The 24,686-nt window shown below is 34.4% G+C and overlaps 1 protein-coding gene across 2 annotated transcripts in view; it reads right to left on the bottom strand.

The window, feature by feature from the left end:
- The window catches only part of LRP11 (LDL receptor related protein 11), a 91,693-nt gene that overhangs the window by 9,477 nt on the left and 57,530 nt on the right, over positions 1–24,686 (bottom strand). The window contains exons 3-6 of one of the 2 annotated variants that reach the window (XM_074309570.1): positions 23,710–23,851; positions 17,437–17,562; positions 14,646–14,855; positions 992–1,048 (exon numbers count right to left, since the gene is read on the bottom strand). In XM_074309570.1, the coding sequence (XP_074165671.1) occupies positions 992–1,048; positions 14,646–14,855; positions 17,437–17,562; positions 23,710–23,851 (535 nt within the window). The remainder of the gene's footprint in view (positions 1–991; positions 1,049–14,645; positions 14,856–17,436; positions 17,563–23,709; positions 23,852–24,686) is intronic. The other variant, XM_074309571.1, reaches the window with a different exon arrangement.

Below are 24,686 nucleotides of genomic sequence, written 5' to 3'. Positions count from 1 at the left end.
AATGAACTTCTCTATGAGACCTTATATAATACATTTTTGTACCTCTCCAATTCATTTATCATGAAATATTAAGTAAAAAGGTAGCCAAGAAAACCCCACACAGGGTCACAAAGAGTCAGATATGACTGGAGCAACTGAACATTTATTCTGTGCTACTCTTGATCATTAGCCTGATTTTAAGTCACTTGAGGGTAGGATTCTGGTCTTAAACTTCTTTATGTCCTATATAGCCAGGCAGCTTTCCCTTGTTTTTCTCCCTTAGTCCTTTTAACCCACTGTTTCAGCTTGCACTGAAAAAAACCAATAATTTATTTCAGATCCATAGCCTGATTTTCCTGTTTTCTAAGTGGAAGTATTGAAATGAAAGAATGAATTCTCCAGAAGCTCCACTTAGTATTTACAGAGTGATTAGAATCAGGATCTCAGTAATTTGACATCCTATAATTGTCCTTGGGCAGGTTCAAGCATTTGAATCCTAGGTGAATTTTGGCTAAACCAATTAAACCCAGCTCCCTTTTGAATCCTCATTACTTCTTCCCTTAGGATTAAAGGGGCATTTACAATGGAATCATTTTCAGACTCCTTTCCACCCTCGCCATAAATCTGGCATTCTCTGTGTGAGTGTGCTGATAGGGTCTGGCCATGGCCTACTTGGCAAGACAAGTTTGTCATCTGGATAAACTCTACTTGGTGGAATCCAGTCACTGTGGATCTTGAACCTGACACTCTGAAATCTCAGAAAGAGCTGGGGCCCCAGCATTAGTGTTACAGATTATATTTCCCACTCATTTGCTTCTGATAGAAATAGAAACCCAGGGAAGCTGCTACCTCATTATCTCTCTAAACAACCGAAGAAAGTATTTTTCTTCACATGGTCTCTCCTTCCATAGTCCAGCCCCCTACTCCACCCACCCTTCCCTCACCTTCTCCCACTGATCTTCCAAATTATTTTTGGTTAGATTAATAACAAAGAACTGAAAGAAGATCAAACCTGGCTCAGAGTTGGAGTGGATTGATGGCTCTGTTGAAGTCTGCTGGGAAACTGCTCCTGTTTAACAAAAGAACAATTGGCTTAAGAAAGGGACACTAGGACAACGATGATCTGTTTTTGAAGTCTCCTTTTATATCTGACACAGTAGCAGAGGATTAGATTGTCTAAGGAATCCCGTCACAAGCCGAATGGCTATGCAATCTTTTCATAGTCTTGAATGTACAAGGCTCGGAAGCAAGTCAGTCAATTCTAGAGGGTCAATATTTTGTTTGATTGTTAGGAGGCATGATATGGATTTAGCCAGCAAAGGAAATTGAGGAATGAGATGAGTAGGAGAGCCAGGAAAGGATAGTGTCATAAAACTCAAAAACATGTGCTCCTCACTGCCACATGTAATACAATCTAAAGTCAAGAACAAGGAGGGGAGAGAAGAAAAAAAATTTACATGATAACTGTATTATATATTTAAAATAGAAAGCTGTATGTAATAGATTTGGAGTTTTCATGTAGTTTTTTTTCTTTGCTATTATGGAAATGCTTGCTTTATTTCATAAATTAAAAATAAAGAAAAATTTTAAAAAGAAAAAAGAACAAGAACAAATGGGAAAAGAACATCATATATGGTAATCAAGGTATCAATGGAGAATGCAATTTCAGTTGAGTGATTCAAACAAATCAAGTGGGAAAATACAGAATATAGGAAATATAGCTAGACCAAAACTTCTTAAATTTTGGATTGCAATTCTGTATGGGGTCATGTAATTAAATGTGGAGGTTGCAAAATATTTGGCAACAGTGGAACCTTTCTGAAAGTGTAGCAACCAAAAATTGATTCAAAATCAAATGCATAATGAATATGAGATGTTTCTGGCAGGTTTGCCCTGATGTATTGTGCAATTTCAATGCAACCTTGGTTCTGAACACACCACATGCACACTTTGCACTGTGCATGCCCTTATGCCATGTAATGCCAACAAATATTGCCAAAAACACCTTGGGCTCAGATTTGAAACCAAGTTGTGTAAAAATTTCTCAAGTGAAAAGGGTTCATGAGTGGGAAAAGTTTAAGAAACCCTAACGTAGAAATAACTTATGAAAAAGACCTGAAGATTTTAGTGGAATGGTAAATTTTATCTCAGTTATGGTAGTCAAAAAAGCTAATGTTATTTTAGGTTACATTAGGAGAAGCACAGAATTTAGAATATGGAGGTAGCCATCTAGAATGGTTATTGCTGTTGAATCATTTTTTGTGTCCCCATTTGGGGTTTTCTTGGCAGAGATACTGGAGTGGTTTGCCATTTTGTTCTCTAGCTCATTTTATAGAGAAGGAAACAGAGGCAAACAGGGTTAAGTGATTTGTCCAAGATCCCACAATAGTAAGTTTCTGAGGTCAAACTCAAGAAGATGAATCTTCTGACTTCAGCCCATCTATCACAGCACCTAGAAGTTCAAAGAATTGGTGTTCACCCCAACCAAGTCAACTAGGACAGTGATAAACATATGAAGTAGTGAGAATTTATGATGTTAATTTTGTAGGTAAGAAAATTTCAGAGGGACTTGCCAATTACCTTCAAATATCTGAAGGGCTATCACATGGAGAATAGATTAGATTTGGGCTATTTATTCCAAAGAAGTAGGCATTTATTCCAAAGTGGGCATTTAAAAAGGCAGATTTTAAATTCACATGAGGGAAAATTTTCTAAAAATTGTTGAATGAGCTTCCTAGGGGTAGTTCTTCCAACACAAAGGTTCAATAGAAGACTGGATTGCCACTTATTGGAAATGCTATTAAGGAGGATTTATATTCAGGTACAAGCTCCAGCAGAAAAAAATTTGGATTTGTTCATATCCTGGCTGTGCTATCTATTACCTCTATGATCTTGAAAAAGTCACTTCCCAATCTTTGCACTTTCATTTCCTCATTTGTAGAATGTGTCTGGTATATACATGGTGATCTCTGATACTAAATTTGTATAATTTTATAATATTTTCTTGAGGATTAGTCTTCCAAATTTGTAGGATCAAGTTTAGGAGGTTTTTTTTTTTTTGTTTGTTTGTTTGTTTTGTTTTGTTTTTTTGTTGAGGCAAACTGAATTGAGTGACTTGCTTTGAACTAGGGTCCTTGTGACTCCAGGACACATACTTCATCTATTGCACCATCTAGCTGCCCTCCAGCTTGAGATCTTAAGAGACCAACCAGGAAGTCAAAAGTGAGACTGATTCAATAAAGAGTATCTGTAGTACTATGAGAAATATCTTTGTATGCTAAATATCTTTCATCTAAATCCTCTAATTTTCAGAATCCAGGAAGAGAAAATTATAATTATAGAGATTTTAAAAAATATTTGGATCATTTCTGGTCTTGATTCACCCAGATAAATGAGATTATGCTGTATATGTTTTTACTCTGAATGGGATTTATAATCTTAGAGAGCTGTTTAAAGTACTTCAAGTGTTAAGAGCCCAGGGTCACAGAGACAGTGGGTCAGATTCAAACCCTGAGGCCTGAATAATGTTAGAAGTTAGATTCAGACCTTGATTCTAAAGTCAGTTCTTTGTCCACTAAAACAAGGTACTTCTCAGATACCTATCATAGAAAGTAACAATCCATATAGAGAAAATAACAAAGCATATTCACATATTTAGAGCTGGAACGGACAGTTTTTATTGTTATTGTTCAGTTGTTTCCTTGATTCTCTGTGACTGCATTTAGGGTTTTCTTGGCAAAGATACTGGAATGGCTTGCCATTTACACATGAGGAAACTGAGGGAAAATGGACTTAAGTGACTTGCCTATTCATAGAGAGATCAATTAAAATGTTTCTCTCATCAACACTAGGGAGGCTCTGAGTGAGTCTTTTCACTTTCACACTCATATTTGGGCATCCTCCTAAGCATTTATTTTAGTAATAGCTTTATAAAAGGAGAATGCAAGCAGAACTGGTTTTATGGAGATGGAAATCAGTGATGTGCAAAACATTCTACAGAGAATATAGAAGTCTCATAAATCAGAAGGCCAGACGGATTATCTGAAACTGCTGAACCCTCTGTAGATCCTTGGAACTCAGTCCTGGACTACCTTCTAAGAGTTACCCAGCAATGGAACTCTTTGCTTATCTTTCCAAAGTGAATTGTGAATGAGGTCACACAGCTGTGGCCATAAGCTCCATTTTCTAAAATAATGAGACAGGAATAAAAGTCAAAAGCCCAAAAATTGCAAAGCATTTCTCATAACTCCTTCACCTATTTTTTTTAAAGGTGGCTTAACTGGCTAATATTTCCACTCAGGAGAAAAATAGGTAACAAATCACAAGCATTTATTAAAACCCTTATGATATATTTGAAATTGTTGGGGATAGAAAGATTAAAAATGAGTCAAATACTAGAGTTATTTTCCTGGTTTGTCACCTCTTCCCTTTAACATTTAAGGGGTGTTTGTGATATGGTTGATGAATCAGCATAGGAACCAGAGGAGTGATTAGACATGTAGGAAGAAAACTGCAATGGAAGACATTCCAAAAAGTCCCAAAGAAGAGAGATTATACAGGAGAAGAGGATGGTAAACAGTATTAAATGCAGTAAAGAGGTCAAGAAGGATAAAGACTGAGAAAAGACTATCAGATGTAGTGATTCAGAGGTCATTTGGAAACTTTGAACATGATGATCTCGGAACATGAGTGACTCAAAAAATATCAGCTGCAAAAGTACAGAATAATGGAGGCACAGTTTCAATATGGTCCAAATGAAAAAGATCATTCTTTTTATTTTTCATTTTTTGATATTAAACTTATTTTCAATAAACAAAAATCTATTTTTTTCTCCCTCCTACCCCCTCACCCACATTGGAAAAGAAAAAAGAAAAGAAAAACTTCTATGACAAATATGCATAGTCAAACAAAACAAATTCCATCATTGTCTGTGTCCAAAAAAATATAGTATGTCTCATTCTGCATCCTGAATCCATCACTTCTCTGTCAGGAAGTGGGTAAAATGCTTCAGCACAGGTTCTTTGGAATCAATGAGTATTTCAAGATGAGAAACACTAATTAAATGCCTACTATGTACCAAGCTAAGCATGGGATTATTGCGGATCATTGTGTTTATCAGAGTTCTTTAGTTTTTCAAAGTTGAAAACAGGGCATTCTTAAGGAAGAATTTATGGCTCACCTAAATATCCCAGACCTAAATTGGCCTTCAACTTTTTTTTTAATGTACATTACTAAAAGTAATTTACTATATCTGTACCAAAGTTCCAGATTCATTTTTTGTATTCTCAAATAAAAAGAATAATTTAACGCAATTATTTTACTTCTTTGCTTCAATCACACTTTTAGGTGAATAAGCAGAAACAAACAAAAGTGCCAAGGTCAATTTTTAGTGGCTGCTAATTTGCTTGGCTGATGCCTCTGTTAGAAGAAATATAGTTACTCCTTCTATATTGAGACTTTCCCCATCATGGTTTTGATAAATCTCAGGTTAGCATGAGAAATTAAATGGGATTTTTTGGGGGGGAGTTTTGCAGAAGCCACATAAAGGCCAACAGATGACACAGAAAATATTTAGAAATTTAGAAAAGCATAGAAATAGAATAGTATTGTATAATAACTTTTTTTTATCTTTTAATACTATAATAACAATGATCTTTTCTGGTAGGAAGGTAGGACCAAACATTTTTACATAGATTTTCCAGATTGAGCACACATCCCTAAGGAATTCACCCAATATTTTCTGAGCGCCAGTTATGTGGATTAGCCCCAAGCAATATACAAAAAGGGAGTGAGACACATCTCTCTTCCCTCAAGGAATTTACAATCTACTTATTCCATCAGTAACTGCATGAATGAGTAAAAATTAGGTTCTTGAAGTAAAGTGTTTCCATTTCTTTTATAGCCACAAAGTAATTCAAGCAAAGCAGAGAAGCAACATTGTCTCTTGACCATCACAATGTTGTTCTAAAATAATTGATGTTAACCTGCACTTGACGGAAACAGGATATCTGCACTGAATTACTGAGTACAATTTTAGACTCCTTATTGACCAAAGAGATTAAATGAGATAATGTGTGTAAAACAGTTTGTAAATCTCAATCCACAAAGATAGCAGCGATTATGAGTTTGATTGGTAATGGGGTAAAGTGGCCAGAGCTGGCTAATTACTATTTGGAAGTCCTGGTTTCAAGTCTCACCTCTGACACATGTTGGCTGTGTGACCTTGCATAAATCACTTAACTTCTCAGTGACTCAGAGAACTTTCTAAGTTATAAAGGAGTTGATGATGTGCATTGGGGATGGGGAGGGGACTTTTACTTCATCAAAAATTCCTTTTATCCTTTCAGCGACAGGTTAGTTTCAGGCAATGTGATTATTATTATTAGAATCTGATAATAGAGCACTGGGACTAAAGTCAGGAAGACCCACCTTGGAGAATTCAAATCTGGCTTCAGACACTTACTAGCTGTATACTCTTAGGCAAGTCATTTAATGCTGTTTGCCTCACTTTCTATCTGCAAAATGAGCTGGAGAAGGAAGTAATAAACCATTCCAGAATCTTTGCAAAGAAAATCTTGAATAGGGTCATGAAGGGTTTGACATGACTGAAATGATTCAATGACAACAATAAATGAGAAATAGCACTGTATTCTGCCATCATTCATTGATAAGTCACATTTCAAACCTATAAAATCAACAGGAAAGTGCTCTCTTTAGATAGCACTTTTTTTTTGCTATCTTAACTATTTTGTTTTATTGTACTGGAAATATTATTTGAGTTTTATTGTAAAATAACTTCTGGTAAAAGTCCTTTTGACCTGTTATCATATTTAGTATTAGCCAGCTTTAAAAAAAATAGTTTACCAGTTTGCCAGAATAGAGTCTGTGAATAATAGTTAATATTTATATAGCTATTTAAGGTCTGCAAAATAACTTCCAAATATTATTTCATTTTATCCTCATAATCATTTTGGGAAGTAAGTGCTATTACTTGTTTCAGAATCTCACAGCTGGTCTTATTTGATTCTCATCTAAAGTCATCTTTGAACTCAGGTTTTCCTAACAATAAGCCCGGCACTCTGCACTGCACTGTTGAGCTGCCTTCTAATAAGACTACTTGTAAGACCTTTATTGTATTAATTTTATTACCAATGTGCATTTAGGGGAAGAGAGCAACCAATAAAAGTATAACAATTTTGATAAATTTTTTTGAGCTTGTCTACAAGGCTATTTATAGAGTTATCTTTTTATGGCATCAGAATGCTAGTGACATTCTGTTCTTTGACAAAATGAAAGCATCATTTTTGTCCCAAACCAAGAGATCAATCAGTGAATCTTGCTATCTCTTCACTAGAAACAAAATGACTTTCTACTTGTCACCCTGAAAAGTAATAAATTCTTATGATAAATTATTTTTAAATTCGGAGAAAACAAGAACTCATTTTGCTTTCTATTCCTTCAAGCCCAGAGTTGAGTTATGCAAAGCAATAAATGCCTAATATTGGCATCTGTTGATTATGATTGATTAAATTACACTTGTTCCCAAGACATTATCAATAAGTTAGAATATGATACTTTGATCTTAACAGAATATGATGCCCACTTTCCTTAAAACAAACTTGGGAAAAGAGCTGTTTTTCTTTTAGCAAAAAAAATCAATTTTCTTCACAGTGATAAATGAATTGGTTTTTATTTGGTCATTTATCTACTTGAAAACAAAATGCTTTTTTGCTAAGAAGGAGAGGCAATAATTCCAATACTTTAAGTCAGGAATTATGAGCACCACAAAGTGTTTGTCAAATTCCTGTAAGTTAAATCTGTCCTTCTCAGAACTAACACACACTCACACACATACAACTATATAACTATAATTTCTTGACAAGAAAACAGGAAACTATGATGATAAGAATGTATGGACAAAATCTTACAGCTAATTAAGTTACAATGGGCAAACTATCTTAGTCAGTATGAACTCTTTTAAGCCATATGCATGGTATGTAATTTACTCTCATTGCCTCTAAGTTTTAGTACTTTTTTGTGTTATAGACCACCCAGCAGTTTGGAAAAGCCTTCATCCCTTCTTAATGTTTTAAATATATAAAATAAAATATACAGGATCACAAGGGAAATGAGTGATAAATTGGAATCCAATTACCAAAACATTAAAAACAAACAGCATATTCTTAGCCCGGAGTTTATAGCATTTTAAGGTTTCCAAAGCAAAACACAGATCCTGAACTAAGAAACCTTGTATTTATGCTGTTAAACAGCTGAACTAATGAAAACTTAGAACTTTGCCACTCAACATACACATTTTGCCTCAATCTCTTAAATAAAATTATATAAATTGGATTTGAATCAAGTTATAAATGAAAAAAGTGTCAATTTTTGTGTGTATATAAAGCAGATCCTAGTTGTCTTAGTGACCAGCTTTCTTTTCCCTTGACCCAGTCAGATAAAAAGACACAGACCACATAATATGTGGCATCTACTGCTATACAGTGAAGTCCTGCCTTTTCACAGAGAGTAAACACAAGGCAGCCCAGACAATCAAAGGGCTTTATCTAGTAACAATAGAACTTTATTCTCCTTTTAATTTATGCTCTCAGATTTTCTGGTATTTATGCTGTACACATAACAATAAAAGAAAGAAAAATACCTAATCTCTTGAGACAGATCCAAGACTCTCCATGGCTTTTCAGGTCATTTGTTGGGCGTATTGTATACATGATTCCTCATGGAGGTACTGGTTAGAATAAATAGCATCTGAGCTCCCAGAATCAGAATCCCAGAATTTCAGAATTGAAAGGAAACTATTTAGTTGTGCCAGTATCTGATCAACAGAGCCAAATACTTTGCTGAAAGACTTTTTATAAAGAGATAACCTATATTATCCCAAAGCATCCAATCTATCACTTCTGTACAGTTCTAATTATTAAGAAATTTTTCCTTATGACGAAGCTAAATTCCGCCATTTTGGTATTTTCTCTCATGTTGCCTGAGTTTTGTCTAATCTACTTTCCATCTGAGACTGCTCAGTTATTAGGTATCCATTAGGTATCCTCTCTTTCCTCCATACTAAATATTGCCAGTTTCTTCAAATGATCCTTATATAGAATAGACTTGAAATCCTTCCTTGCAGCTGCTCCATATAACTTTCTAAAAGTGGTATCCTGGTCTGAACACAATACTTCAATTTTTTCTCATTCAATTTTTTTTTTTAAATTTTTGGATTCACATTTTCCCCTCTCCCACCTTTTCACTGAGAAAACTAGAATCACCAAAATTCCTTTAAAAACATATAAAGTCAAATAAGACAAATTCCTTCATTTTCAGTGTGAAAAATAAAACAAATAAAAAGTATTTCAGGAGCTAAGAAGCATATTTTATATTGAGTCCTCTAGAACTGTCATAGCATAATATTTAAGGTATGATGGGCCAACTAGTTGATGCAGGGAATAGAATACTAGCCCTGAAGTCAGGAGGACCTGAGTTCAAATTTGACCTCAGAAACTTAATTCTTCCTAGCTGTGTGATCCTGGGCAAGTTACTTAACTCCAATTGCCTCAACAAAAAAACAAAACAAAACAAAACAAAAATAGATGGTATGACAGAATATAGAGAGATGACCATTAATTTAGTCCTGAAAATTAAGCGTCTCTTAAGGCAGTCTAAAATCTCATTCATTTTCTTGGCTGCCATTTAACACTTAGATGTTATATTCTATATGTATGTGTGTTCTTTCTGAGTGTATAGACACATAGCATTTAACATTGATGCATGTTGTACTTGCAGTCCACTAAAGCCCCCAAATATTTTTCAGCTGAGTTAATATTTAATTATGCCTCCATGATACCACATTTATGAAGTTGACCTTTTGAGCCCAAGTGGAAGATTGTATTAATATTTGCCCCTATTATATTTCTTTTTGACAAATTTGGCCCAATGTTTTACCTTGACAAGATCATTTTGGTTCCTGACTCTGTGATCCAGGATTTAGCTATTGATTACAGCTTTATTTCATTAGTAGGTATGCCTTTTCTTTGTCAAAATTTCTGATAAAAATGTTACATAGTACCAAACAAGAACAAATTCCTAGGGCACTAGAATGACTTCCAAATTGACACTGAACCTTTAATGACTGTATCAACTTTCAGATTATTTAATAAAATGATCTTTGAATCTACCAACCTTTCATCCTATATAACTAGTCACTCAGAGAAATGGATCAAAAAAGAAAACAAATTACTATTACTAGGATACTTTACTTTTAATTTTTAAATATAGGTATAGCTTCTTCATTTATTATATTAGAGTGATTGGGGCTGATGATCTTCAAATGAAGAGTTATCATTAAATAATTAAATTAAATAGCAATAATCTCAGGGTTTAAGCAAGCTGATGATCTTCAAATGAAGAGTTACCATTAAATAATTAAATTAAATAGTAATAATCTCAGCGTTTAAGCAAACTGATGATCTTCAAATGAAGAGTTACCATTAAATAATTAAATTAAATAGTAATAATCTCAGGGTTTAAGCAAACTGATGATCTTCAAATGAAGATTTACCATGAAATAATTAAATTAAATTACAATAATCTAAAGAATATATTTAGTGAGAGGTAGCATAATATAGAAATAATTCTGTAATGTTTGTCTTGGATCAGGAGAGATGTGGCTTCAAATTCCCCAAATTACACTTATTGGATATGTGGCCATGATTAAATCATTTAAACTTTTTGGTCTAAATTTCTTAATCTATAAAATGAAGATAACAATGCGTGTAATACTTACCTTACAGATTCATTGTGGGGAAAGTTCACATGTTATGTACATTTGATTTAGTATTTCTATTCTGTAAGTTTTTCCCTTCCCTAACTTTGTAAAGGAATTTTGAAATTCAAGTCTTGTTATTTGTACCCAAAAGTATCCCTAAGCTTTGTCTATCAAGTTTTGGCATTCATTGTAGAGAAAAAGAATGAATTGGGTTGGCAAATGAACAACTAAGGTCATACTGCAGAATTACGGAGCCTCAGAGTTGGAAGATATCCCTCAACCAGATGCTTTGCCCCAAATTTCTAACAAATGGTCACCCATGGAGGGAGAACCACCTGCCTTCTTAATAACAGTTCTGTTGAAATGATCTTATTTACAATCTCTGAAAATTGCCTCTTTGCAACTTGTACTCATTATTCTCAGTTCTGTTCTCTAACCCCAGAAACAAGTATAATCTCCATTCGATAGGCCAGTTTTTCATATGTTTATAGGCTGCTATGATATCAGCAAGAATAGCTATGTGGTAGAGTTGAGAAAGTTCTGGGCTGGGAGTCAGAGAAACTCATTTTCCTGAGTTCAAATCTGACTTCAGAAACTAAATTTGTGACCCTGGGCAAGTCACTTAACCTTGTTTTCTTCAGTTTCCTCACCTGTAAAATTAGCTGGAGAATGAAAGGGCAAACCATTCCAATATCTTTGTCAAAAAAATTCCAAATGTTATCATTCTGAGTCATATATGACTAAGAAATGACTTGACAATAACAACAAAATGATATTTCCCCTAAATTTTCCAAGCCAAACATCTTCAGTTCCTTCAACAAATCCTATGCACATTTTTATTTCTTTCCTGGGCATCTTCCTCTGGGCAAATGTTAGTTAAGAACCTTTCCCAAAAGTGGTATAATACTAAACATTAATATTATATAAATGAGTCTGATCAGAGCAGATTATCATCTTCCATACTATGTTAACACAGCCTAATATCATGTTAGCAGGGTTTTTTTGTAGTATTCCTTGACATACGATTGACACATACAAAAATTACAATATCTTCTGTGTGCTCCAAGTAGAGAATTAAGAGATAGGCTATTGTATTTATTTAATATTTATATATATATTTTAATATATATATTTAATATTTTCTTTACTGACTTAAAAAAGATTCTGCTTCCTTTTCTTTTCCCTGTAAACATCTTTGATATGTACCCTTTTATATTTATAAAACTGATGAAAATAAACCTTAATGTTTATGAAGAGGCCATTCTTCAGATGCAGTTGCCCAAGATAAACAATAGCCAGAATGCAAAAATAGCTTAATTTCTTTAAGTCTCATTTTGCTCATGTATAAAATGAGGAGCCTGGCCTTTATAACCTCTAAACTGACTTCTGGCTTTAAGATTCAGAGGGAGAGAGTTTATGATCTCAGTTTACAAAAACCCCAAAATCAAAACAAATAAAAAACCTCATACCTAAAAATAACAACAAAAGGATGTTCTGTATTCAATATATATGTTTTCTAGGCCACTTAAATATCTCTAAAGAGGTTTAAAAAATTATATTTAGAATGAAAAATGATGAATACATTTATAAATATGAGCAGAAATGGTACAGTTCATATTCTTGAATGAAGAAACCATTATATTAATTGAATCACTAACAAAAGGTAGAATTTTTTTTTGGCAGTACCATGATATTTTTCATCCAATCACAAAACTTTTGGTTGAATGAGACCTTTGAGATTTTGCCAATTCCCTAATTTTATAACTGATGAAACCATTGGGAAAATAAAATTTTTTCTGAGGCATAAGAACAGATTTGAAAATGAATCACCCATGTAGAGAAAGCTTGACGAAGATATTTATATAATCATTTGACAAGTAGATGGACAAGATAAAATAGAGAAAAATGCCAGTGTATGTTAGTTCATAAGATCATAATGTAGAAGGGTCTGAGTTAGCCTACAGTATCTTTTCTTATAAATGTACACCCAGCACACCCCAGGAAATTTCTGGGGACTCCCAGGACATGAGCACTTATTGCTTGGGGGCTTTTGGAGATGATAAACTTTCTGGCTTCTTCTGGATAAGTGGTTGCCTAGAACTGAAAGGATTTTGCAAGCCCTCAGGGATCCCTTGCTAGTGATTCATATGACTCCAGTGAGGGTGGAGAAAGATGGATATCTTGATGACCTTGTCTATATGGCAACTACACAGGGGTTTACAACAATGTGAATTTGCACCAGATCCATAACTTCCTTTGTTCTTTCTGTGTTTTTTAAATTTTTTTTTCCTCTTCTCATCTCATGTGAATGAGTATATTGAGATGGCTGTATCCAAGACTGGAGATGGCCTTGACTGAGGTACCATGAAACTCAGAATTGAACAGAAGCATTGGGTTGGTACCTTGTAACTACTTTAACAATCTGGATGGGATGGCCAGTGCTACTTTATGTTATGACACAGTTAAGTATCAATCTTCCAGAAGATTATAAAAGTAGTTAAAAGAATCCTTTTAATTTGTTTAATCCTGTTTCCTAAATGTAAATTTATTCAACCTGAATCCAGTTTAATTGTCCTGTTAATTCATGCTTCTAAATTTTTTGTGTTTAGCATTCCTTTTGTGTGCAGGGAGAAAGTACTTCTACCATTTCTGATTCATATTATATATTTAAAAGAAATAGCAAGTAGTATATAATAGCTTTGCAATTACATGTAAAACCATCCTTTTCCCATTCCTACTGTGTTATCAAAATGCTTGTTTTATTTCTAAATAAGTTCAGAATAAAATAAATTTTAAAAAGAAAGGAATAAGCTATTTGTCCCTATATCCAATTCATATTATATACTGAATACTTCTTTTACTTCCTGCTTTGGGGACACCTATACCTATGATATAAATTATAACTTTTAAGCAATTTTTTGAACTGAATTTATTTAAAAATGGCATTAATGAACTTCTAATCATTAGATACTTTAAAGAGAGAGGCTGGATGTGTTTAGAGGGCAGGAACTTAGAAATGTGGAACTTTAAAATTACCTTTAAGTTGTAAGACTTTATTATTCTACTCTGTTCAAATGCTAAGTAATATTAAGTTGTGGGGCAGCAAAATGGTACAGTGGAAAGAGTTTTAGGGCCTAGTATCAAGAAGATTAATCTTCCTGAATTCAACTGTAGTCTGATTTCTATTAACTAAGTAAAAACAATTGTGAATTTCAAGATTTATCCAAAGCAAAAAAAGAAAAACTCATCAATTTTTGACCCCCAAAGAAATAAAATTGTATATGCTCACTGATTGAATATAAACTTTATTCAGAAGGACAAAGATATAGGGAAAGGCCTCATGCATATAAGAGTACTTATAATAGTACTTTTTGTTACAGCTAAGAACTGGAAAGAAACTGCCTGCCATTTGGGGAATTGCTGCACAACTCTGCATGATGGAATATTATTATGCCATCAGAAATAAAAATACAATGAGTTCAGAGAAAAATGAAGAGCTGAGGTGGGGCTGAATGAGATACATAATTTCAGGTATGACCAACGTGTTGGTTTATTGGGCTTATCTATACTTATTTGCTATAAGGAAGAGTTTCTGTTTGGGACTGGAGAGTGATAGAAATGGGAAAAATAGTGCATTAATAAAATATTTTTGGCAAATGCAGGAAAGGATACAAAAAGAAGCTCAAAAAGGGACATAACAAATAGGATGGTTCTATCATTCCCTTGTTAAATTTAAGATATACTTTAAAAACTATAGGTAACAGAAATTCTGTTTCTTATACAATTCTTTTTCTGTTTGTTGTATATTGAAAAGTTTGTGTTTGCTAATGATTATAAATTTGTATTTAAAAAATAATTTCTTAAATCAGTGACACTGATAAGTCCTTACCTGGCATTAAAGCACTCATTTGATTCTTTGGTCCCTGAGACACTGAATGGTTACTTTTGTCTGCATTAGCTGATGACAGCAGCTGTTTCCTTGTGGGTTTCTGGATGTTCTGTGAAGGGAGACTTCTGTCCTCATCTTCAGTCAATCCTACAGTTCTTTGTTGGGCTGGACTCAGTACAGCATGAGTTATTGTCTTGCGGCCAGGATTCACTGAATGAATGAAGATAAATTAATTATTGTCAGATTTTTTTTGTGTGTGTGTAAAACAAACTGAAAAACACAAAATCCTCAGTCTACTTCTAATGATAACATTTTGAAATTATGCAGAATTCTAAATTCAGCTTTAAATTAAAAAAAAATAAATCCATCATTTCTGGCTTTTAATGGACAGTTTTTGTTGGATCTTTTATTTTCCTTTAAGGTTTAATGACAGAGTCAAAACTCAAACCCAACATTTGTAGATTCTTAATCAGTGAACATTATTAATCTTTTTAATATTGCTATTTTCCCTCTGGGATGTGTTTCTTTGGTATCTAAAACTAGAAGAGTAGTTTAGTGTGTGATTTGGTCTTCATAAATTATATCAAACACTGGTCATAAGAAATCTGAAAATTACTTAAAAGTAAAATGAATATTTATTTAGATTTTAAGAGTGCCCATTATTTGGGAAATGGCTGAATAAATTAAGGTATATGCATATAACAAAATACATTATACCACAGAAACATGGAGACTTGTACAAACTTATAAATATAGGAACAAGAGTGGAATAAACAAATAGGAAAGCAATTTGTACAAGAACACCAATGTAAAGACAAGCAACTTTAACAATGAATGTAATGATCAACCATGATTCAAGGGGCCCAATAATGAAGCAGGCTTTCTACTTTTTGAAAGGGTGGGAAAGGACTCAAAGCAGAAGGCGGCATATGCATACATTTTTCTATATGACCAATTTGGGCATTTGTTTTGCTTGACTATGAATATTTTGATTACACATAAAAAAATTATTTTTTTAATGGGGAGAAGCTGAGGAGAGGAAATGAATGCTTGCAAATTTAAAAAATATATACGCTATGAGCACTTTGGGATCAGGAAAGGGTTCTTAAGTATTAAGTGGTGATAGGATATGGTAGCATCAAATATGTGAGAAATTCCTGAATTATAGACCAGTATTTGAAATTTGATTTACATTTAATCTGACAATCATCACTATTTCACATTTTATATTGAACAGAATCTGCAAAATTAGACTGAAAAACCTGGTTATCAATAACAAAGGGTCTAATAATTTACCTCATTTTAAAATTCAATTTAGTGAACATTTATTAAGTGCCTACTACATGCAATTAAGGAATAGCCATACGATGATGGACAGAATACTGAATTTGGAATCAGGGGTTCAAATATTACTATAGAATCTAATTAGTGTGTAACCACTAGCAAATCATATAAGTTCTCTAAGTCTCTGTTTCTTTACCATTAAGAAATAAAAAGGATGATAATAATAACAACTATAACAAGCAACATTTATATAGTCTTTACTATGTGTCAGGCACTGTGCTACGCCCTTTACAGTTACTAACTCATTTGATCTTTGTAACAGCCTTGGGAATATTATTATACCTATGTTATAGATGAAGAAATGGAGGCAAGGATGAGTACAACTAGTAAAATCTGAGTCCAGGTTTGCCTCTCATTACTGTGTCATCTAGCTGCCCTACAATAATATTTACTTCATAGGATTTTGTGAAGTTCAAATGAGATAATATATATGAAACACTTATAAAAGTTTAAAGCACTATATAAAGGTTTGATACTTCAAAAATGTGGTTATCAATGACAAAGGATCTAATCATTTGCCTTATTTTAAAATTCAATTTAGTGAACATTTATTAAGTGCCTACCACATGCAGTTACAGTATAGTAAAATCTAAGTCCAGGTCTGCCTCTTATTACTGGGTCATCTAGCTGCCCTACAATAATACTTACTTCATAGGATTTTGTGAAGTTCAAATGAGATAATATGTAAATATGTAATTTGTATCTATGTGATATGAATATATAATATATTATAAATATGTAAAAATAATATGTAAATTTGGTAAAAGTTTAAAGTTTTATATAAATGTTTGGTACTGTCATCATCATGTTATGCTCTAATAATACACATCAAGATAGAAAACCCACCCAATGGCTGTCTGAAAGAAGCTGCTTGTTTTTTTTTTTTTTAATTTTAATTTAATTTAATTTATTTTTTTTAAGCTGCTTCTTGTTGTTCAGTTATAAAGTTCTGTCCAATTCTTTGTGACCCTGTGGACTATAGCATAGCAATACAATCTGTGGAAATTTCTTGGTAAAGATACTTGAAGTAATTTGCCATTTCCTTTTCCAGTGGATTAAGGCAGACAGATATTAAGGATAACCCAGGATCACACAGCTAGAAAGTGTCTGAGGTCACATTTGAACTCAGGAAGGTTTCTACCTGACATGAGACCAGGGATCTATCCCACTCAGCCACCTAACTGTCTCAAAGAAGATTGCTTGCTTATAAATAATCATGTAGAGGACAGCTAAGTAGTGCAGTGGATAGAACACCGGCCCTGAGGTCAGGAGGACTTGAATTCAAATGTGACCTCAGATATGGAACACTTCTGGCTGTGTGACCCTGGGCAAGTCACTTAACCCCAATTGCCTCAAAAAAAAAAAAAATAGATAGATAGTCATGAGGGCATTTGGGCTGTGAATCCGCTTCCCTGGCCAGCCAAGCCATTCCCTCCTGGCCACTCACCACTCTGGCAGAAAGCTTCATCAGATCTGTCAGGGCACTGATCCACTCCATCGCAGGCCAGTGTGATGTCAATACAGCAACCGTCATCACAGAAGAAATGATAGCGGGAGCAAACTTTCAAACATTCTGTGTATAAAGCAAACCTCAAATCATTGATAAGCTCCAGCTAAGGGGAAGGGGAAGATAAAAGCTGTAACTTTTAAGGATGTTTGGGGCAACAAAGAATAGGCAAAAGAACTCTAAGGGATACTGGGAAAGTTGGTGTGTCTGGGGACATCAGCTGGCTGAATGAGATGCATTTTCAGAGATGGTTAATGTGTTGATTTCTTTTATTGTTTATTGAATTAGATTGGGCTTTGTATGACTACATTTATTCATTTTTTAAGGGAGGGCTTCAATTTAGGGTGGGGTGATTAATGAAAAGCTATGGAAATACTCAAAAAATCATCAACATGATATAAAAAAATGGAAGAAAATGAAAAAGTTCAGAACAAGTCAGAACCAAATAAGGCAAGCTTCTATGATACCCACTATATAAAACAATAATAATGAAGATTTATGTAAACACAAAAGGAATAAAAAAAATCAAACCAACAAATAAATAAAAGAAAGATATTGTATCTCCACCTGGCTTTCTGGTTCATCTCTCTAACAATGTATGCAAGAATCATTATGGACTTTCCCCTTCTACACATCTCCATTAAGCCCATTTTTGAGGGAGGGACATACTAGAAGGGTGAATACTGGGTCAGCAAAGATCATAGATTTAGAGATGTTAGGTAATATGATTAGTTGACTTGCCAGGGTACCATGTTTTCTTTTTTAATGGCCAAAAGCCCCATACTCATTTACTCATTCATTCATTATTTCAGAATGTTACTGAGCTTTCACTGATGATTTCTGCCACTCACTCCTGCCATTTTCCCCCCACTATATAGATCACATCTCAAGACCTCTTTCCCAAGAACAATAATAGCTACCACTTATACAGCCCTTTAAAGTTTGCAAAGCACTTTAAAAATAATGTCACTTCATTCTCACAACAATCGTGAGAAGAAGATGCTACTTCCATTATATGGATGAGGTAACTGAGGCAGACAGTTAAGTGATTTGCCCAGGGTCACACAGCTAGTAGATATTTGAGGCTGGATTTGAACTTGGCTTCCTAATTTCAAGTCCAGTAATCTACCTGCTTTGCCTCCTAGCTGCTCTATCTCCAAGATGATACTTTGATTTGTTGCTCAGCTGTAGTTGTTATCTGGCTTCCTCGTGTCTCCATTTGGGGGTTTTCTTGGCAAAAATACTGGAGTGCTTTGTCATTTACTTTTTCAGCTATTTTTACAGAAGAAGAAACTGAGGCAAATAGGGTCAAATGAGTTAAATCCAGAATCAAATAGCTATTAAGTGGCTGAGGCTGGATTTGAACTCAGGTCTCCCTGATTTTAAGCCCAACACTCTATTCACCGAGCTCCTTAGTTGCCTCTGACATTATTATTTCATTATTTTTAAAGCAAACACTATACCTCACCATGTGTCACCACATCATGTTTGTACTATATACTCTCCTCGCTAATAGTTTCTTTTGCTTAATCTTCAACCTGTGACTACTGCATCCTTTCAATGAATGCCACAGTGTTCCTGGCATAGGGCAGTATCTTGCCAGAATCTCTGGCTTCTTATTAATGACAAATTTATTTTTTCCAGGTGATGAAATCATATTCCTTCCTGGACTCTCAAGACCTTTTATCTAGTTTATCTGATTAATTTCTAAGGAGAAAGTGGTTTTTTTTGTTTGTTTGTTTTTTTGAAGGAGAATTTATCTACTCATAGTAAGATAGGTCTCATTAAAATTTATAAGAAACAGGAAGAATTGAGGATCTATCTAGACTAAAGGTACCTGGCCAGAGCCAGATCATGAAGAGTTGCAGACATTTCTAGAAACAAGGTGGCTTAAACAGCTTTTTTAATAATGCATATGTCATATTAGATGGGGAGTAGAAGGTACAGTGCATTTGCCCAATAAAGCTTCAGAGATTTCAAGTCTAAAAAAACAAATGAGTCAATTATGCAGTTGGGAAAGTCAGGAAAAAGCAAAGGAGGATCATGAGGAAGTTAGGGAATAACTGGTATTAGAAAAAAAGAGAATAAGGGGGGGCAGCTAGGTGGCGCAGTGGATAGAGTACCAGCCTTGAATTCAGGAGGACCCGAGTTCAAATGTGATCTCAGACACTTAACACTTCCTAGCTGTGTGACCCTGGACAAGTCACTTAATCCCAGCCTCAGGAAAAAAAAGAGAGAGAGAGAGAGAATAAGGTAAGAGCAGTGATAATAATTATCACCAGGTAAAGAACATGTGGAATAGGGCAGGCATTCCAGAGGAATTCAGGAAAGATGGAGAGAAGCAACAGCTGGAAACACAAGGAATGAAAGGATGCAGAGGAGTTTTGAGGTAGCAAAGTCCTTATTAGGTTACATTTTTCCCCTAAATAGCCACAAAAACCCTCTAGACAATAAAGACTTAACAAAAAAAAAATTGGCAAATTTAAATGAACCATTTGTCCTACTTTAAGAGCACACACAAAATGTCAGCTCATGTGTAGAAGAGTTACTTGGGAAAACTTCTTAAAGCTTTCTCATTGGAAAATACACAGCTTCTTCATACAAAATCTAATCCCCCTGAGCCAGATTTCATTGCACAATCAGCACTGTCTGCTGCCTGCTGCTGTGTGATGAGGATGATATGGTAATAAAGTAGCCTTGAATCACTACAGCTCTGCCTGAGCTACAAGGTCATTATTATGTTGCAGAATGATGAGCAGTGTTCAAAATGTTTCCACCTCCTGTTTTCAGTATCTCAAAGTATTTCACTTCCAGGATCTGATTCCTAGAGTCTTATTCATAAGGCAATGATAAAGCCCCAGCTGTAAGAGTGACTCAAGAGAACATTTGTGGTAACTATACTGTTAGCTTGCTTTGTAGAGATATACAAGGGCATTGGAAAGAAGGCGAGGATACGGAGCCTGAAGCTGCTTTTTCAAAGGACATTCATTTCACTCTGTCCCAAGCAACTTCAAAGACATTTTCTCATTTATAATTGCCAAGTTGCTACTGGAGACTGTAGAATCTGGCCAAGTGAATGGATGAAGGCAAATAAATGCTTGGCTAGTTGCCGGCCATCTGTCTATCTTAGGCTACTTTCTCCCTGCCCCCAACACACATAAGAGTCAGCCAGTGAGAAAACAATGCTCCCATATTGTTAGAAATAAAGCTTTACTAATTTTTTTAAGGAACCAGGAATATATTCACCTATTATTTCACAGGTGGACAGAGACAAAGCCTAGTTCTAGGTGTAGGCTCCTTAGAATCAATATTAAATTTGGAGCCTTGGTTAGCCAAGAGAGCCCTCTGACTCTGATACACACTACTCAGAGCAAACCCAACATTTGATGCATGTATAGGACTTGAATCACGAATCATTTAGATTAACACAGGTATAATTTATTCCAGAGAATAAGGTATCATATCCTTCTTGAGAGGAATGCTAGTGAAGCTAGCCTAGGAAACAAGAAATCTGGATTCAACTCCTAAAGTTCATTAAACTAGTTGTGTGACTTGTGGACATACCACTTAAACTTTTTTGTACCTTAACTACCTAATAATAAAATGGGGATAAGAATGTGCCTTTATTTTTTTTTAGAATTTTTTTTCACAGTATATATGCATGAGTAATTTTTTTTTATAATATCCCTTGTATTCATTTTTCCAAATTATCCCCCCCCCTCCCTCCATTCCCTCCCTCCAATGACAGGCAATCCCATACATTTTACATGTGTTACAATATAACCTAGATACAATATATGTGTGTAAATACCATTTTCTTGTTGCACATTAAGTATTAGATTCCGAAGGTATAAGTAAACTGGGTAGATAGACAGTAGTGCTAACAATTTACAAAGAATGTGCCTTTATTATCATGCAAATAAGATTTGTTAAAAGCTTATTATGTGCCAGGAACCAGACTACAGTTCCTGGGATACAAACAAAAGAAAAATTTTAAAAGTCCCTACCCTTAAGGAACTTACATTCTAATACATTTAAATATGTCCAATAACTTATAAAGCAGATGTAAGGCAACCTTAGTGGTGTAAGTAAGCACTAGCTGTCAGGGTATGGGGAATAGGAAAAATATTGTTCAGAAAGTGGTGCTTGACCTGAATGCTGAAGGAAACTGTGTCCAAGTGAAAAGACCTTCCCTACTTTAGGTGACCTTAAAAAGGTATAGAGATGGGAGAAGCCAGCTAGAAAGTCAGCATGATTGGACCACAGAGTGTGGAGAGGAGTAATGAAGAAAAAGCTGAATAGGTAGGATGCAGCAAGGTTGTAAAAGGCTTTAAATACCAAGTTGGGAAGTTTATATTTGATTTTAGACATAATGGAAACATCTGGAGTTTATGGAGTTTGAGGGAGGGGACATGGTCAGACTTGTTCTTTAGGAAAAATCATTCTGGCAGTGGTAAGGGAAATGAATGGAGCAGGGAGAAGCTTGAGGCAGGAAAAGCAAATAAGAAGCTATTCCAGTTCAGGCAAGAGGTGATGAGGGGCAGAACAAGGAAGGTGGCTATGTGAAAGGAAAGAAGGAATTGCATGTGTGAGAGATGTTAGTGCTCTTTAAACTGTAAAATCCTATATAAATGTGAGTTATTATTATTCTGATATATATATCTAGTATATTCAAATGTGTGCTCAAGAGATTGTAAGTCTCTACATGGAACAACTGTTAATCAAGTGCCCACATCTGGACAGGAAATCTACTGATATGGCTATCAACTGACTTATGAACTATCAGCCCAGTGGTGGATCATGGGTAGAGTTATGAATTTTCTTACATGCTCCCATTGCTGGAATGGAGAAGAGTTGTCTAACATGTTTACACATATGCTAACTTCACAGAAAGCTTCAAGTATAGATGGCTAAGAGATGGGCAATAATTTTTTTTTTTTACTTTGTGTCTTTAGCATGTTAGATAGACCTCATGAGATAAAATTTGGGGAAGACATGAACAAGAGCTGCATAATTTAGGCAAATATAAATTATGATCAGCATCAGTGGAGATAATATCTACATCACTGGGATCACAAATATAGTAGAGGATATTCTAGTGAAAAGTATAATGCACTGGTAGATTGTCAGGCTCCATAAGTTTTGAAATCTTAGAATTTTTTTTTCTAATTTGCATGCTTTGATATGAGCTTAGGATAGTTATGGAGAAATTATATTTATATTCTAATTCTTTTCTCCTTATTTAACCCATTGTGTTAATTCCTTTGCAAATAATGGAGAGTCCAAGAAGGTCAAAGGCTTGCTGCAATTTTAGGAAAAGTATGCAACTTTCTCCAAAAATTACTTTTTTAATAAGGCTTAAACAACTTCAGATGTCTCATCTCCAACTTCAGAGCAGCCTAGTACCATTTGTGATCAATGCAAACAACTTATATTGTTTTTTTATATTCATTTGATGTATTCATTTTAGAAATAGAGAGTTTTTAGAAGATAATAAAGGTTGGTGATTATTCAAAATAATGTTAAAGCAGTGAATTTCTTTGGATTTTAAGGTTGCATATTTTAAAAATTACTATTGCTTATATATTACTTATATCTAATAACACAATCATTATTATATATTAATGTGATAGTTATGCAATAGTCCTAAATAATTAAAGCAAAACAAAATCCTGACAAATGTGTCTTATTTATTTTTATTCATTTAGAATTAAATATTGGCAGAGGCTCTCTAGGAAATATGGATATATTCACACGCAAATATGTATATGAATATATATATGGGTTGTGATATATAATACATTTATATATACATATATATATGTACATATGTACATACATATCTATACATATACATATTAAATCTATCAACAATCTTTCATTAACATTCTTTCCAACAAGAGGCCAAGAATTTAGAAGAAATTGGAAAGATCAAAAAGGATGGGGCTACTGTTATGCCTTAAAGCTGTCACACTCTATTAACCATCTCATTGTAAGTTTCAGAAATAAGGACCTCTTATTTTGCCCATACTGAAGTGTTAATCATCCTGAAATGATATCAGATTTGGGGTTCCAGAAAATAAAATGTAAGAAACTACAAAAACCCTTATACTTATAGCATAGGAAGTCTACAGATCCCATAAATAATTTGGCTTTTTTGTTTTTTGTTGTTGAATTATCCTCCATTGATACTTTCATTTTTCTCCCCCTCACCTACTGCAGTTTGTGCCTTGGGGAGGACAGTCACAGAGACATTGTCAGAGCTCCTTTGACCAGCAGTGTCTGTCACAGTCAGCTGGAAGATGTATACTCCTTCTCGCAAATGGGATAGCTTCAGGATTCCTGATTGAGGTACCTGATCCAAAAACAGGAAATATCACATTTCACTTTGAAAAATTAAGATATAGAATTAATATCAAAATTATAAACTGGCAGTCAAACTGGCACGTGCTAACTCATTTCTGTTGCTATGGTATAATTTAACATTTGTTGAGCATGAATAATATTCTAGGTCAGTGGTTTTCACGTTTCTTTGATCTTGCATCCCTGTCAGTAAAACATTTTTAAGCTTTCTATCCCCAATCCATGTGTCCTTGTTTATATATATGTACTACCATATATTAACTTACATTCTAATGCTTACACAAAATAGAAATTAAAAGATTAGATAAAGATGAAATAACTAATTCTAATTTCAATAGCAAGTTATTATTGTTGATAAGAGTAAGGAAGCAACATATTTAGACCTATGCTTTAGGAAAATCACTTTGGCAATTGTGAGGAGGATATATTTATAGAAAATAGACTTGAGGCAAGAGTCACAAATATTTTACAAAACACCTGTGGAAGTGGATACCTTTTGACCCAGCAGTGTTACTGCTGGGCTTATATCCCAAAGAGATCTTAAAGAAGGGAAAGGGACTCATATGTGCAAAAATGTTTGTGGCAGCCCTCAAAGCCTATCCATTGAGTGGATGCCCATCAATTGGAGAATGGCTGAATAAGTCGTGGTCTATGAATGTTATGGACTATTATTGTTCTATAAGAAATGACCAGCAGTATGATTTCAGAAAGGCCTGGAGAGACTCACATGAACTGATGCTGAGTGAAATGAGCAGGATCAGGAGATCATTATATACTTCAACAACAATACTATATAATGATCAATTCTGATGGACATGGCCCTCTTC

This window comes from Sminthopsis crassicaudata, chromosome 4 (assembly GCF_048593235.1).
Source record: "Sminthopsis crassicaudata isolate SCR6 chromosome 4, ASM4859323v1, whole genome shotgun sequence".
NCBI classification, from domain to species: Eukaryota; Metazoa; Chordata; class Mammalia; order Dasyuromorphia; family Dasyuridae; genus Sminthopsis; species Sminthopsis crassicaudata.
This window is presented reverse-complemented; position numbering and strand designations above follow the sequence as displayed.